This window comes from Bufo bufo, chromosome 1, assembly GCF_905171765.1.
Source record: "Bufo bufo chromosome 1, aBufBuf1.1, whole genome shotgun sequence".
NCBI lineage: Eukaryota > Metazoa > Chordata > Amphibia > Anura > Bufonidae > Bufo > Bufo bufo.
Window position 1 is genome coordinate 646255434 of NC_053389.1, and position 15582 is coordinate 646271015.

The 15582-nt window shown below is 44.7% G+C and overlaps 1 protein-coding gene across 2 annotated transcripts in view; it reads left to right on the top strand.

The window, feature by feature from the left end:
• NEDD4 (NEDD4 E3 ubiquitin protein ligase) overlaps positions 1–15582 on the top strand; it is a 205323-nt gene that overhangs the window by 142600 nt on the left and 47141 nt on the right. For both annotated transcript variants that reach the window (XM_040413915.1, XM_040413913.1), the window contains 3 exons: positions 11421–11523; positions 14066–14229; positions 15012–15129. In XM_040413915.1, the coding sequence (XP_040269849.1) occupies positions 11421–11523; positions 14066–14229; positions 15012–15129 (385 nt within the window). The remainder of the gene's footprint in view (positions 1–11420; positions 11524–14065; positions 14230–15011; positions 15130–15582) is intronic.

A 15582-nucleotide genomic window follows, 5' to 3' on the forward strand; every position in this document is an offset into this window, starting at 1 on the left:
GCCGCATGTGACCTATGTATTAGTGCCATGTGTGCCGCATGTGACCTATGTATTAGTGCCATGTGTGCCGCATGTGACCTATGTATTAGTGCCATGTGTGCCGCATGTGACCTATGTATTAGTGTCATGTGTGCCGCATGTGTCCTATGTATTAGTGCCATGTGTGCCGCATGTGTCCTATGTATTAGTGCCATGTGTGCCGCATGTGACCTATGTATTAGTGCCATGTGTGCCGCATGTGACCTATGTATTAGTGCCACGTGTGCCGCATGTGACCTATGTATTAGTGTCATGTGTGCCGCATGTGTCCTATGTATTAGTGCCATGTGTGCCGCATGTGACCTATGTATTAGTGCCATGTGTGCCGCATGTGACCTATGTATTAGTGCCATGTGTGCCGCATGTGACCTATGTATTAGTGCCATGTGTGCCGCATGTAACCTATGTATTACTGCCATGTGTGCCGCATGTGACCTATGTATCAGTGTTGTCTGCCGCATGTGACCTATGTATCAGTGTTGTCTGCCACATGTGACCTATGTATTAGTGCCATGTGTGCCGCATGTGACCTATGTATTAGTGCCATGTGTGCCGCATGTGACCTATGTATTAGTGCCATGTGTGCCGCATGTGACCTATGTATTAGTGCCATGTGTGCCGCATGTTACCTATGTATTACTGCCATGTGTGCCGCATGTGACCTATGTATTAGTGCCATGTGTGCCGCATGTGACCTATGTATTAGTGCCATGTGTGCCGCATGTGTCCTATGTATTAGTGCCACATGTGACCTATGTATTAGTGCCACATGTGACCTATGTATTAGTGCCATGTGTGCCGCATGTGTCCTATGTATTAGTGCCATGTGTGCCGCATGTGACCTATGTATTAGTGCCACATGTGACCTATGTATTAGTGCCATGTGTGCCGCATGTGTCCTATGTATTAGTGCCATGTGTGCCGCATGTGACCTATGTATTAGTGCCATGTGTGCCGCATGTGACCTATGTATTAGTGCCATGTGTGCCGCATGTTACCTATGTATTACTGCCATGTGTGCCGCATGTGACCTATGTATTAGTGCCATGTGTGCCGCATGTGACCTATGTATTAGTGCCATGTGTGCCGCATGTGTCCTATGTATTAGTGCCACATGTGACCTATGTATTAGTGCCACATGTGACCTATGTATTAGTGCCATGTGTGCCGCATGTGACCTATGTATTAGTGCCGCATGTGACCTATGTATTAGTGCCATGTGTGCCGCATGTGACCTATGTATTAGTGCCACGTGTGACCTATGTATTAGTGCCACGTGTGCCGCATGTGACCTATGTATTAGTGCCATGTGTGCCGCATGTGACCTATGTATTAGTGCCACGTGTGCCGCATGTGACCTATGTATTAGTGTCATGTGTGCCGCATGTGTCCTATGTATTAGTGCCATGTGTGCCGCATGTGACCTATGTATTAGTGCCATGTGTGCCGCATGTGACCTATGTATTAGTGCCATGTGTGCCGCATGTGACCTATGTATTAGTGCCACGTGTGCCGCATGTGACCTATGTATTAGTGCCACGTGTGCCGCATGTGTCCTATGTATTAGTGCCATGTGTGCCGCATGTGTCCTATGTATTAGTGCCATGTGTGCCGCATGTGTCCTATGTATTAGTGCCATGTGTGCCGCATGTGACCTATGTATTAGTGCCGCATGTGACCTATGTATTAGTGCCATGTGTGCCGCATGTGACCTATGTATTAGTGCCACGTGTGACCTATGTATTAGTGCCACGTGTGCCGCATGTGACCTATGTATTAGTGCCATGTGTGCCGCATGTGACCTATGTATTAGTGCCATGTGTGCCGCATGTGTCCTATGTATTAGTGCCATGTGTGCCGCATGTGACCTATGTATTAGTGCCATGTGTGCCGCATGTGACCTATGTATTAGTGTCATGTGTGCCGCATGTGTCCTATGTATTAGTGCCATGTGTGCCGCATGTGTCCTATGTATTAGTGCCATGTGTGCCGCATGTGACCTATGTATTAGTGCCATGTGTGCCGCATGTGACCTATGTATTAGTGCCACGTGTGCCGCATGTGACCTATGTATTAGTGTCATGTGTGCCGCATGTGTCCTATGTATTAGTGCCATGTGTGCCGCATGTGACCTATGTATTAGTGCCATGTGTGCCGCATGTGACCTATGTATTAGTGCCATGTGTGCCGCATGTGACCTATGTATTAGTGCCACGTGTGCCGCATGTGACCTATGTATTAGTGCCACGTGTGCCGCATGTGACCTATGTATTAGTGCCACGTGTGCCGCATGTGACCTATGTATTAGTGCCACGTGTGCCGCATGTGACCTATGTATTAGTGTCATGTGTGCCGCATGTGTCCTATGTATTAGTGCCATGTGTGCCGCATGTGTCCTATGTATTAGTGCCATGTGTGCCGCATGTGACCTATGTATTAGTGCCACATGTGACCCATGTATTAGTGCCATGTGTGCCGCATGTGACCTATGTATTAGTGCCATGTGTGCCGCATGTGACCTATGTATTAGTGCCATGTGTGCCGCATGTGTCCTATGTATTAGTGCCATGTGTGCCGCATGTGTCCTATGTATTAGTGCCATGTCTGCCGCATGTGACCTATGTATTAGTGCCACGTGTGCCGCATGTGACCTATGTATTAGTGCCACGTGTGCCGCATGTGACCTATGTATTAGTACTGCTGCCCAGACATAATTCTTGCACACAGGTTCGTCATCTAGTTTATAACTTACCTTATATAGCCATATATCAGGCCACATTGTCCTCAATACATACTGTGTTCAGTGCACCTGGAATAAAAGCTATTTTCTCAAACTGTATTACAGGTCATCACAGTTGTTAAAACTAAACTTTCAATATGCCTGTATCACTGTAGGGTGGACCCCCAGTATCCATTACACTGGTGGGCCGTAAATACCTAAGTCCAACACTGTCTGAACCAGCAGATGTCAGTACCTTGCAGGGGCAGCAAGGCACTACAGGCTAAACTAAGCTCTAAATAGTGAACAGCTGCTGTACCTGCTGTCCTCCCATTCCTAGCTCTCCTTTGTTTCAGAGAAGGTTTTCTTCATGGCCAGTAGGTGGTAGCATTACAAAACCATGCTGCCTGCTACTGGTATTGAAATAGCACAGGATATGATCTGGACAGTATGGCAGGTTCTGCTGGCGTGTGAATGAAGGGGAGAGAGAAGAGGATCCTTACAAGTGGCTGCATGAGGGACTCCTATATTTGTTGACTGATTGTCAGAGGGGGGCGGCGTTCTCCTATATCTACTGTCAGTATGCGTTTAGTATAGGCAGCAGGTTCAGAGGAATGGTTTACTATGTGTTCCTGTACACCCTTCAAGAGCCCCTGACACTCATTGTCTTCCCCATATGCCTCAGGAGTGACTTTCCTTTGTACCCTACCCCCTCCACAGAGCCCCTTTCTGTTGTTTATGCCCCCACCCCCTGAGATTGAATTCTTTGTGTGCCCTCTGACACAGTATTGCCACAAGTCTCCCCTTCACCCACATAGCCCCTGCACTTCCTCTGCTGCCTGCGCCCATTTCCATTTCCCTGTTTCTTCTTTACCCCAAGAGAATCCTGTTACGCTACTATTAGCGTTTTTGTGACGGATACCACCCCTCGTGCCCGCTTGACGTCAACTACGTCGAGCTCACGAGCCGCGGTATGGTCCCTGGTTACCAAGACGTGATGTTACGCCCTCCTGGAGGAGCAGGTAAGGTCAGCTTGGTACAGTTTACACAGACACCTCCTGTCCACGCGGGCACAGAGAGGCAACAAGCTGAGAGAGCCTTTTCACTGCCGCAGTGAAACAGCGCTTTCTCGCCCTGGGTAATCTGCCACCAGCTTCTCGTTTGATATAAGCCCGGTCCACTAACGGGATTATATAGGGTGAGAAACCAACCCGCCGTAGCTTATAACTAGGTTGAAACACGGATGTGGGGATTCATGATCGAGATAAGACAGCACAAGATTAAATTATATATTTAATCGCCTTAAGGGCACACTAGATATAACACTATACACACAGAATATTTACAGTAGTCTGAGGTTACAAATACAGGTAATTTGGTACACGCAGGATTACACAGAGCACAAGTCAGTTACCGGGTAGATGAATGTTCCTTTGCGTTCTGATTAGTCCTTTGCTGTATTCACATGGAGGGCAGTGATGTCAGCTGGTTGCAGGTCCCTTTAGACACATGGCACGATGTGACCCTCCTTCAGAGAAAAGACACGCCCGCTTGCTGGCACAAGCCTTTTAAACTGTAGCCGATCCCTCCCGGCCTTTGGGAGGGGTCCACCCCCCCTCTGCTGGGCTGGCAGCAAATGACCCACAAAACCCTTTAGGGTTCATAGCTCCAGGCCAGAAGGTCACAGGGAGATGGTTCTGGGACCAACGGATCCACCTGGGTTCCGGCTACCAGTAGAGTCCAAGCATGGTACCATTATTGGGTTTCTGTGGGGAGATATGTATATCTCCCTTCCCTGGCATCCCACCACCAAACTAAGACCATGGGCATGTTCATTGTGGCCACCGGGACACAAATACCGTATGTATCCGGTTTGCGCCTGTGATGGCCGTCGATTCATAATTCCGGGCGATTCATAATTCCTTATAAATCGCTGGTTCCATGCTGTCTGTTAGATTTGATCGAACTGGGGAATGGTTTTCCTGCAGGATCCATGCTGTCTGAATGGGGTGTGAAATTGTAAACAAAGGTGGCCTGCAAGAAGTTCCCTGCCATATGGCTGGGACTTTGAAGCAGGGTTCCCCTGTGGAGTTCACTACCTCTGCTATTTTTTAGCAAATAGCGGTTGTGGGGACATGGCTGACAGTAAATTTAATCCATATTCCTCACAGTTTTAGTTTTCCGTTATTGAGATCCGTCATAGGGGCTCAATATCGGATAAAAACGCTTCAGTTTTGTCCCCATTCATCGTCAATGGGGATGAAACTGAACTGAACAGAACGGAATGCTCCAAAATTCATTCCATTCCATTTAGTTGCATTCCCATACCGGAGAGCAAACTGCAACATGTTGTATTTTGCTTTCCGTCCTGGGATGCAGAGCAAGATGGATCTGGCATGACCCCCAATGCAAGTCAATGGGGAAGGATCCGTTTTCTCTAACACAATCTGCCACAATAGAAAACGGATCTATGAACTGACTTACCGCAGTGTTTACATCAGACTATGGACTGACTGACCACTGTCTTTACACTAGACTATGGACTGACTGCAGTGTTTACACCAGACTATGGACTGACAGACCGCAGTGTTTACACTAGACTATGGACTGACTGACCACTGTCTTTACACTAGACTATGGACTGACTGACCACAGTGTTTACACTAGACTATGGACTGACTGACCACAGTGTTTACACTAGACTATGGACTGACTGACCGCAGTGTTTACACTAGACTATGGACTGACTGACCGCAGTGTTTACACTAGACTATGGACTGACTGACCACAGTGTTTACACTAGACTATGGACTGACTGACTGACTGACTGCAGTGTTTACACTAGACTATGGACTGACCACAGTGTTTACACTAGACTATGGACTGACTGACCACAGTGTTTACACTAGACTATGGACTGACTGACTGACTGACTGCAGTGTTTACACTAGACTATGGACTGACCACAGTGTTTACACTAGACTATGGACTGACTGACTGCAGTGTTTACACTAGACTATGGACTGACCACAGTGTTTACACCAGACTATGGACTGACTGACCGCAGTGTTTACACTAGACTATGGACTGACTGATCGCAGCATTTAGACCAGACTATGGACTGACTGACCACAGCATTTACACTAGACTATGGATGGACTGACTGAGTGCAGATTTTACACTAGACAATGGACTGATCGCAGCATTTACATCAGACTCAGCGCTTCATTTACAGTAGACTGTGGACTGACCACAGAATTTACACTAGACTATGGACTGACCGCAATGTTTACACTAAACCAGGGATGCCCAACCTGCGGCCCTCCAGCTGTTGCAAAACTGCAACTTCCAGCATGTTGGGAAGTGTGGTTTTGTAGCAATTGAAGGGCCGCAGGTTGGGCATCCCTGCACTAAACTATGGACTGACTAAACTCAGTGTTTACACCAGACTATGGGCTGACTGACCACAGTATTTACACCAGACTATGGGCTGACTGACCACAGTATTTACACCAGACTATGTACTGACTGAGGTAAATTTTTACACTAGACTATGGACTGACTGATCGCAGCATTTACACTATACTATGGGCTGACTGTATTATTTACTGTAGACTATGGACTGACTGACCGACCGAAGCATTTACACTAGACTATGGGCTGACTGACCGCAAAGTTTACATTAGACTATGGACTGAGTGCAAGGTTTACACTAGACTATAGACTGACTGACCGCAGCATTTACACTAGACTATGGACTGACTGCAGCATTTACTGTAGACTATGACCTGACTAGTGTAAATGCTACGGTCAGTCAGGTCATAGTCTACAGTAAATGCTGCAGTCAGTCAACCCATAGTCTAGTGTAAATGCTGCGGTCAGGCTATGGACTGACTGACCGCAGCATCTACACTGGAGTATGGACTGACTGATCACAGCAGTTACACCAGATTGGCTGACTCCAGCATCTACACCAGAGTATGGACTGACGGCAATGTTTACACTAAAGTCTGGACTTGCTGACCGCAGTGTTTATACTATACTTTTTTTGGGCATTGCAAAAATATGTATGCCATGTACTGTACATGTTTATTCAATGGCAGTGTATGAACGAGGTATGCAACTGCATGGCATACATTGGAGACCTATGTCAGACTTAAACATGGAACATTTTCTGATAAATATTTCAAACTGATATCCTAAAGCCAGTGTAAATGGAGCCTAAATTTGGTGTTTTCTTATATTTTGTTGTAGCTGTCTAGGGGACCGTAGTGAGGTGTTAAGGGCTGATAAAAGCTATACAGAAAAATTATTTTACTGTCTGCTCAACTGCACATAAATACCAAGAAAAGTTCCCATGGCATACCTGGCAGCTCCACAGAGTTTAAGAGTTAAGTGAATATGTTCCAGAGAAATGCAGAACAATTTGGGTATGCCATAAATGCCACCTGTTCTAATGAATTATGCTATTATCTCAGGCCTACATGAATATTACATTCTGTTCCCAACATTGTTTATGCAAAAGTCAATCATTGCCCAGTCTAACCTCCTCTCTCAGTAATAATACATTTGGCCTAATGTTGTATTCATGTTGGCTCTTGTTTAGTTGCATTTTATACAATTTTTATTTTTTTGCTTATTTTTTTGGCATTCATATTACCATACTGAGTTCTTACATTTATTTCAAGTTTGCGCTAATAGGATATGCATTATGTATAGAAATGTGATTGTGGAGAATGCTATACCCAGCATCTTAAGTAATAAACATGGCTGTAAATTCTTAGCGCATTTTTGTCCTGGGCCCAGAGCTGAAACCCAAAACACAAGTTTTCTTATTTCAGGCAGAGCTTTATAACTCTGGTTTTTCGCTGGGCACGAAGATGGAATGTCTTTGCATATTTTCTGACCGCATTCTAAAGAACTCTGAAAAATCTGTTTGCTTAGGGCTTTGACCATTCAATACATACTCAATACAGTCCAGTAATTTCTTTTATTTGTGACTTTATTACAAGTATTTGGCAGTTTAGGATCATTTATGTTGGCACTAATATCACAACTATAAACACAAAAAAGATCACTTCTGCTCTGAGTTTATACCTTCGAGTGAATCTGTCACCTCCCCCAACCACTATTAGATGCTGTACTACATGAATAGCACTGCTTCTGTTGAATCTGGGTTCCCCGATGTGCTCACAATCCAGCGCTGGCATACACTGACCGAGTGAGCTTGCTCACATAATAAAGAGGACCTCCTGAGCGCAAGCTTAGACGTCCCATGGGTGTATTCCAGTGGCGATGTATGCTGGAACAACAGGGTAACGGGGGAGTGTTAACATAACAATTAGCAATCGGGACTCTACAGGAGCAGCAACTTTTCTTCGAATAGTTCCCGGGGGAGGTGACAGAATTCCTTTAACTATATCTGCAGTTAGAAGAACATGGGCCAGATCCAGAGGTATCTACAAAAAGTGGGGCTTAGTTATTAAAACCATAAGGGCCAGTTCACATAGAGTTTTTTGGCTCTGATTTTGGAACGTTTCCGCCTCAAAACAGCCTCCCATTCATTTTAGTGGGAAGCATTAGTGGAAAAAAGAAGCAGCATGCCATATCTTGGGGCAGAAACCACGATGAATCCCCCATTGAAATGAATAGGAAGCATCAAACATTAGCTCCGTACGTGTCCATGCATTTTTGTGCGGTTTTTGGACTAAATACGGTGCAGATGGCATGATCTGCACGTGTCATCCTATTTAATAACTAGATGTCAGGTGAAATGACATGGGGTTCATTTGACTGAAGCCTATTCAGTTAAAGGGGTTTTCTCACTTCAGCAAATGGTGTTGATCATGTAGAGAAAGTTAATGGGGTTGTCCGGGTTCAGAGCTGAACCCAGACATAAGTTCCCCTTAACTCCTTTAGCATGTAGGATAGGAGCATCGGAGCATTTTCTTGCTCCGGTGCTCCCCTTGCCTTGCGCTGTAATACCCGCCTCTAAAACCACCCAGAACAGTGCTATACCCTGCCCACTTGGCTTGGTGACGTCACCGGGCTCCCTGCATCACCGGGCTCACAACAAACAGGCCCTGTCCTGCTCAATGCAGCGCAAGGCAAGAGGGAACATCTGAGCAAGAAATGCTCAGATGCTCCTATCCTACATGCTAAAGGAGTGAAGGGGAGCTTATGCCCCTTTAATAAAAGGCACTTACTAATGTATTGTGAGTGTCCATATTGCCTCATTTGCTGGCCTGATTAATTTTTCAATCACATTATACACTGTTCATATCCAGGGGTTACGACCACCCTGTACTCCATCAGTGGTGGTCATGCTTGCACACTATAGGAAAAAGCACTGGCCTCTCTGGTGGCTGAGACTGCAGGAATGCACATAGGCTGGTGCAAGCACGACCTCCACTGCTGGATTTCTGGGTGGTTGTAACCCCTGGATACGAGAAGTGTATAATGTGATGGAAAAATAAGTGCCTTGTATTAACGTTATCTACATGATAAATGCTATTTGCTGAAGTGAGACAAAGCCTTGCACGTACTACTTGAGACCAATTCATAAGCTATCCTAAAAAACGCCTATCCTAAACCCTTCAGCCGGTAATGGTGGCCATTCACAGACACTATACACTCACCTAAAGAATTATTAGGAACACCATACTAATACGGTGTTGGACCCCCTTTTGCCTTCAGAACTGCCTTAATTCTACGTGGCATTGATTCCACAAGGTGCTGATAGCATTCTTTAGAAATGTTGGCCCAAATTGATAGGATAGCATCTTGCAGTTGATGGAGATTTGAGGGATGCACATCCAGGGCACGAAGCTCCCGTTCCACCACATCCCAAAGATGCTCTATTGGGTTGAGATCTGGTGACTGTGGGGGCCATTTTAGTACAGTGAACTCATTGTCATGTTCAAGAAACCAATTTGAAATGATTCGAGCTTTGTGACATGGTGCATTATCCTGCTGGAAGTAGCCATCAGAGGATGAGTACATGGTGGTCATGAAGGGATGGACATGGTCAGAAACAATGCTCAGGTAGCCCGTGGCATTTTAACGATGCCCAATTGGCACTAAGGGGCCTAAAGTGTGCCCAGAAAACATCCCCCACACCATTACACCATCACCACCAGCCTGTACAGTGGTAACAAGGCATGATGGATACATGTTCTCATTCTGTTTACGCCAAATTCGGACTCTACCATTTGAATGTCTCAACAGAAATCGAGACTCATCAGACCAGGCAACATTTTTCCAGTCTTCAACAGTCCAATTTTCGTGAGCTTGTGCAAATTGTAGCCTCTTTTTCCTATTTGTAGTGGAGATGAGTGGTACCCGGTGGGGTCTTCTGCTGTTGTAGCCCATCTGCCTCAAGGTTGTGCATGTTGTGGCTTCACAAATGCTTTGCTGCATACCTCGGTTGTAACGAGTGGTTATTTCAGTCAACGTTGCTCTTCTATCAGCTTGAATCAGTCGGCCCATTCTTCTCTGACCTCTAGCATCCACAAGGCATTTTCGCCCACAGGACTGCCGCATACTGGATGTTTTTCCCTTTTCACACCATTCTTTGTAAACCCTAGAAATGGTTGTGCGTGAAAATCCCAGTAACTGAGCAGATTGTGAAATACTCAGACCGGCCCGTCTGGCACCAACAACCATGCCACGCTCAAAATAGCTTAAATCACCTTTCTTTCCCATTCTGACATTCAGTTTGGAGTTCAGGAGATTGTCTTGACCAGGACCACACCCCTAAATGCATTGAAGCAACTGCCATGTGATTGGTTGACTAGATAATTGCATTAATGAGAAATAGAACAGGTGTTCCTAATAATTCTTTAGGTGAGGGTAAATGTCTGTCACTGTAGTAAAGGCACAGGCCTAGGCTGCCACTGCTCTCTTCTGTAGATCATAGAGCAGATCCTGAGCGGGACAGTTCCCCTCTAAGAGCTTATCCGTAGAAAATGTTTTCTCATTTTAAAAATGGACAGCACAGGAATTGGACTTTTCATACATCAGTTAATTTTTTAACAGATCCATGCGCCTGAGAATCTCACTGCAGGTCATCTGTTGGAGTCAGAAAAAAATGAAATGTACATGGACAGAAAATCCAGCACTATGGAGTGAATAAGCTGTAATAAAATGAAAATTTTGATGAGTCCAGGACAGGTTCTCTGCTTCTGAATGTAAATTGGAACAGTGACAAAATAAAATATGGAGAAAACTGGAACAAGAATTAAAGCACAAAGGAGGTCATTTACTACTACGAGCTAAGAGCTGGTGTAGATTTCAGTGCAGGTGCACGGACTGCCGGAGTATGCACATCATTTATGATGGCACAGGGGATATCCTGTGTTGATACATCTCCCCCCTTGTATATTAGATATTTTAAAACCTTTTTTTTATTTTACAATATGGTATTACATTTTGTACTTTTTTTTAATCTTTTTTTGCAACTGGAAGACCTTTTAACCTTTCACACTCCAGTTGAAACCACTTCTATTTCTCCTATAAGTGTGGCAAAAAGATAAAGGTGTGATTCCTGAATTAACTGACCTCAATAGGTTTTTTCCAGATCTTGAATGGAGTTATGATCTTTGAGTTGGTGTTTGTGTTTGTGTTTACCTGCATTTTATCTTTGTATCTGTTTTCCCATCAGTCACAAATCTAAGGTCAAGGGGCATCTTAGACTAAAAATGACGTATTTACCTAAAAACAGTGGATCAGAAGAAGAAGGCACAGAGCAAGGTGAAGAGATAGAGGTTAGTTTTTGCTTTCTTTCTAAGATGTTGTTCTTTTTAGCATTGCCAGAATAAAGTAATCTATTAAACTTTGCAAGTTAAGGGTACTTTCACACTTGCATTAAACTTTTCCGCTATTGAGTTCCCTCCTAGCAGCTTAGGCTACTTTCACACTTGCGGCAGAGGAATCCGGCAAGCAGTTCTGTCGCCACAACTGCCTGCCAGATCCGGCAAAACGTATGCCAACTGATTGCATTTTAAGACTGAGCAGGATTCTGATCCATCTTAAAAATGCATTGCAAGAACAGATCCGTCTGTCCGTTTGGATTTTTTTGTTCACATTTTAAATGTACTGCGCATACCGGAACAACAGATACAGTCCTATGGACAGACAGCTTCCAATGAATGTAGTGAGAGCAGGCTACAGCTTTATACTGAAACTAATTAAAATCAGCCTATGGGGCAGACAGGCCAATCAGGAGTGCACGACTCGCTGGAGTGCCACATCTCCAGCATTGTAAATCTGCACAAAAAGGGGGTTAGTCAGCACCTCCCAGTGCGCAGGTGCACACTGCCATGGCAAAGACCTAGAGGAAAAAATGACAATGCAGTAGCCTGCTCTCACTACATTCATTGGAAGCTGTCTGGCACAAGGAAAGGTATAGAGTGTGCTCGGCATGTATGTTGGTACCTGCATCCCTTGTAATGGAGGCCATTATGGCACCAAAAATGGTAAAAGGCAGAGTGAATCCAGCATGCATGTGGATCCAACACTCCTGAACGTTATGGCGGCCATTATGGCGCATAACAGGTAGTATTTTATTGTTAGGACCCGTCTAACAGAGATCGCCTTGACGTACGGCAGACGGGCTCAGATGGTTTTGTACAAAATGCATTGGCCAAGCATCTCGCTTTATAAATAAGCGTAGCATTAGCACTATAATTTTTGGCATTATTGTACTTTATCTGATTTGCACGGTGCTTCTGCATTGTCTTTTTTTCCTCTAGGTCTTTGCCACGGCAGCGTGCACCTGCGCACTGGGAGGTGCTGACTAACCCCCTTTTATTTGCAACTGTACGGTTTTTGGACGGATAAAATACTGCAGCATGCTGCGGTATTTTCTCTGTCCAAAATTCCGGAACACTTGCCGGAATGCCAGATCCGACATTATTTTCCATTGAAATATATTTAATGCTGGATCCGGCCCCAAGTGTTCCAGCAAAACGGATCCGGTTTTGCAGTCTGCGCATGCGCAGACCTTTTAAAAATTTGAAATGGATAAATACCGGATCCATTTTTCCGGATGACAACCGGAGAGACTGATCTAGTATTGCAATGCATTTGTGAGACGGATCCGCATCCTGATCCGTCTACAAATGGTATCCGTTTGCATACAGATTGCCGATCCGGCAGGCAGTTCCGGCGACGGAACTGACTGCTGGAATCCAACAACGCAAGTGTGAAAGTACCCTAAGTTAGTTCTCCTTCTAAGACAAATGTGTGCAGTTCATGAAACACTGCCTGTGTAATGCCTGCTGCTTGTATCAAAGTGATCTATCATGCTGTGAGGTGCAGCCTGACATTGGATCTACTGTTCTGTACTCAAATTACAGTACACCCACTTCAGCCTGGAAGTCACAGCATTATGAGTCACTGTGATGCAATGTCAGTCACATATGGACAGTGTTTCATGGGCTCCATGTGTCTGTCTGAAACCTGCCTTAGGGCCCTATGAGACCACCCAATTTTCGGGCCAATTATCAGAAATAAGCCTTCATAAGAGCACTAGTTCCTGATAATTGGCCTCTATAATTGAGCAGCCAATCAGCTGATGAATCTGAAAGCGCTTGTTTGTCTGCTAATCTTTCACCAGGGTGAAATATGCAGCACGTCTACTTGTGTAATCAGGGATGTACTGCCAATAATCAACAGAAGTAAATAATGGAGGAACGACTGCTGTACCACACTCAGTTTGTATCGGCCTGGGTAATCAGGCTCGTGCGCTAGGCTAGAGGATGTGTTATCATCTGTCAGCGCTCGCACGGCCTGAGCATCGGCCAATGTAATAGGGCACTTAGGTTTTTTTTTTTTTATGCTTTTAATGATTTATGATTTTAATACCACAGTGTTTTCATAAATACATTTTAGCCACTTGAATGTCCATACGTTTCTGTTACATCTCTTACAGTTTACGTAGCTGATATGACCTTAAAGAGGTTGTCAAATCCAAAAGTTTAAAATTAAAGAGAGTCCTGTCCCAGCTGGACTAGAAGTGATGATGTGCTCCTCACACTCTCATAACCACTACAGTCTGTCAATGGTATCAGTGGTCACATAAGCAAGAATGGCACATGACAGCTGAGCCTCTGCAGTGATATGCTGTTCTTGTACACTTGACCACTGAGGCCAATGATTGGGTGCTATGGTCACAAATGGGAACGGAACATCATTGCTTCCAGTCTGGTGAGGACAGGAAACTGTGGCAGTGGATTGGAGTGACCTTCATATAGTGAGCAGTTTGTCATACTGTTATCTTAAATGTGGCCTTTTATTTTTACATAGCCTGGCTGGATTATATTGGACCAACCAGACCCCACTTATCAACCACAACAGCAGGAAATATCTCCGCTACCGCCAGGGTGGGAAGAGAAACAGGATATTCTGGGAAGAACTTATTATGTCAGCCATCAGTTTAAAAGAACACAGTGGCATAGGCCTACCATTCAGTGAGTAACTGACTCGAATCTAAAATATAATGTTAAAAATGTCATAAGTGGTCTACAATATTTCACATGTATTGTTTTCATGAGGTCACGCAGTTTTCCAATTTTTATGTATAGTTTTAAAAATGTTACTAGTTTGAAAGCTGCTAATGTCCCTGTATGGCAGTATACACGCTTCAAATACCAGCTTTACAGCATATATCCTTACATGGTTAAAATGGCTTGGTCCTAATGACAATTTACTACATTGTCTCACATTACAGCCCCCATCTACTTAGTACCCCCAGTTACTTTCAAAGAGGTTCTGTGTCTATAGGCCAGGGGTGCACAGCCTGAAGTATGCGACCCCTGATGATATTCTGTGCATCCCCAACCATTAGAAGACAGCACTGTAATAATTGCCACTAACTAGCACTAATAGCGGACATTGTGTGGAGAACACTATTATGGTTGGGCATTGTGTGGCTGGCACAATTATGGAGGAACACTGACCCAAACTGGTGCTCCAAAGAGAAAGTGGTTCTTCAACTCCTATAAACCACAATGGAGAACGTTTGCAGGCATACACCGTCTTCTATTTCCATGGGGGCCCCCATTCCCCAGATAAATGGGAGTCCTAGAAGTGAAATACCCACCTATGAGACTTTTATTGCAGTCCCCAGGAGTACTACGGAGTATTATTTTTGCCATTGGGGCCAAATAAGTTGTACAATCAAAAAATAAAAATGAACTATAAAAAACTAATAGGTGACATGACCCATTCTTTTCCTTTGATATTTTCCCAGGGATGGCACTGCTGGTCCAGAAAGCGGCAGTGTTCAGTTGGAGGCTCAGCGTGCATTCACTACTCGAAGGCAAATCTCTGAGGAAGCAGAAGGTCCAGAAGTCAGGGATTCTCCAGAGGTGAATTGACATTGCCCTTGAATGTGGCAGAGCTGTAGTTACCAAGTTTATTAAAACTGATATCACTGAAGTGCAGGAAGTAGTTTCCCATCTCAGAATTACTAAACCTATAGATAAACTAAGCCAGGCTGTCTAAAGCTGCACCAGATTTATCACAGTAGCTCCGGCTGGATAATGAATGTGGTGCAGGGATAGACACTTCCGGCTAACTGGATAGATTACTTTGCGGTAGAATTTTATGTCAGAGTCGTGGTGCAGTTTTAGCACAAAATGTTCCCTTTCCTGTGAAGCCGCACCACTTAACCCCTTTTGGACTAGGCAAAGTTTCCTAGAACCAAGATCGGCATAACTGTACCAGTTTTGAGGATGGTTTACACCAAAATCTAGATGCACATACATTAGTAAAAGTGGGCCAAAGTATGTAGAACATTTTATTTGCTTCTAAGTATAATC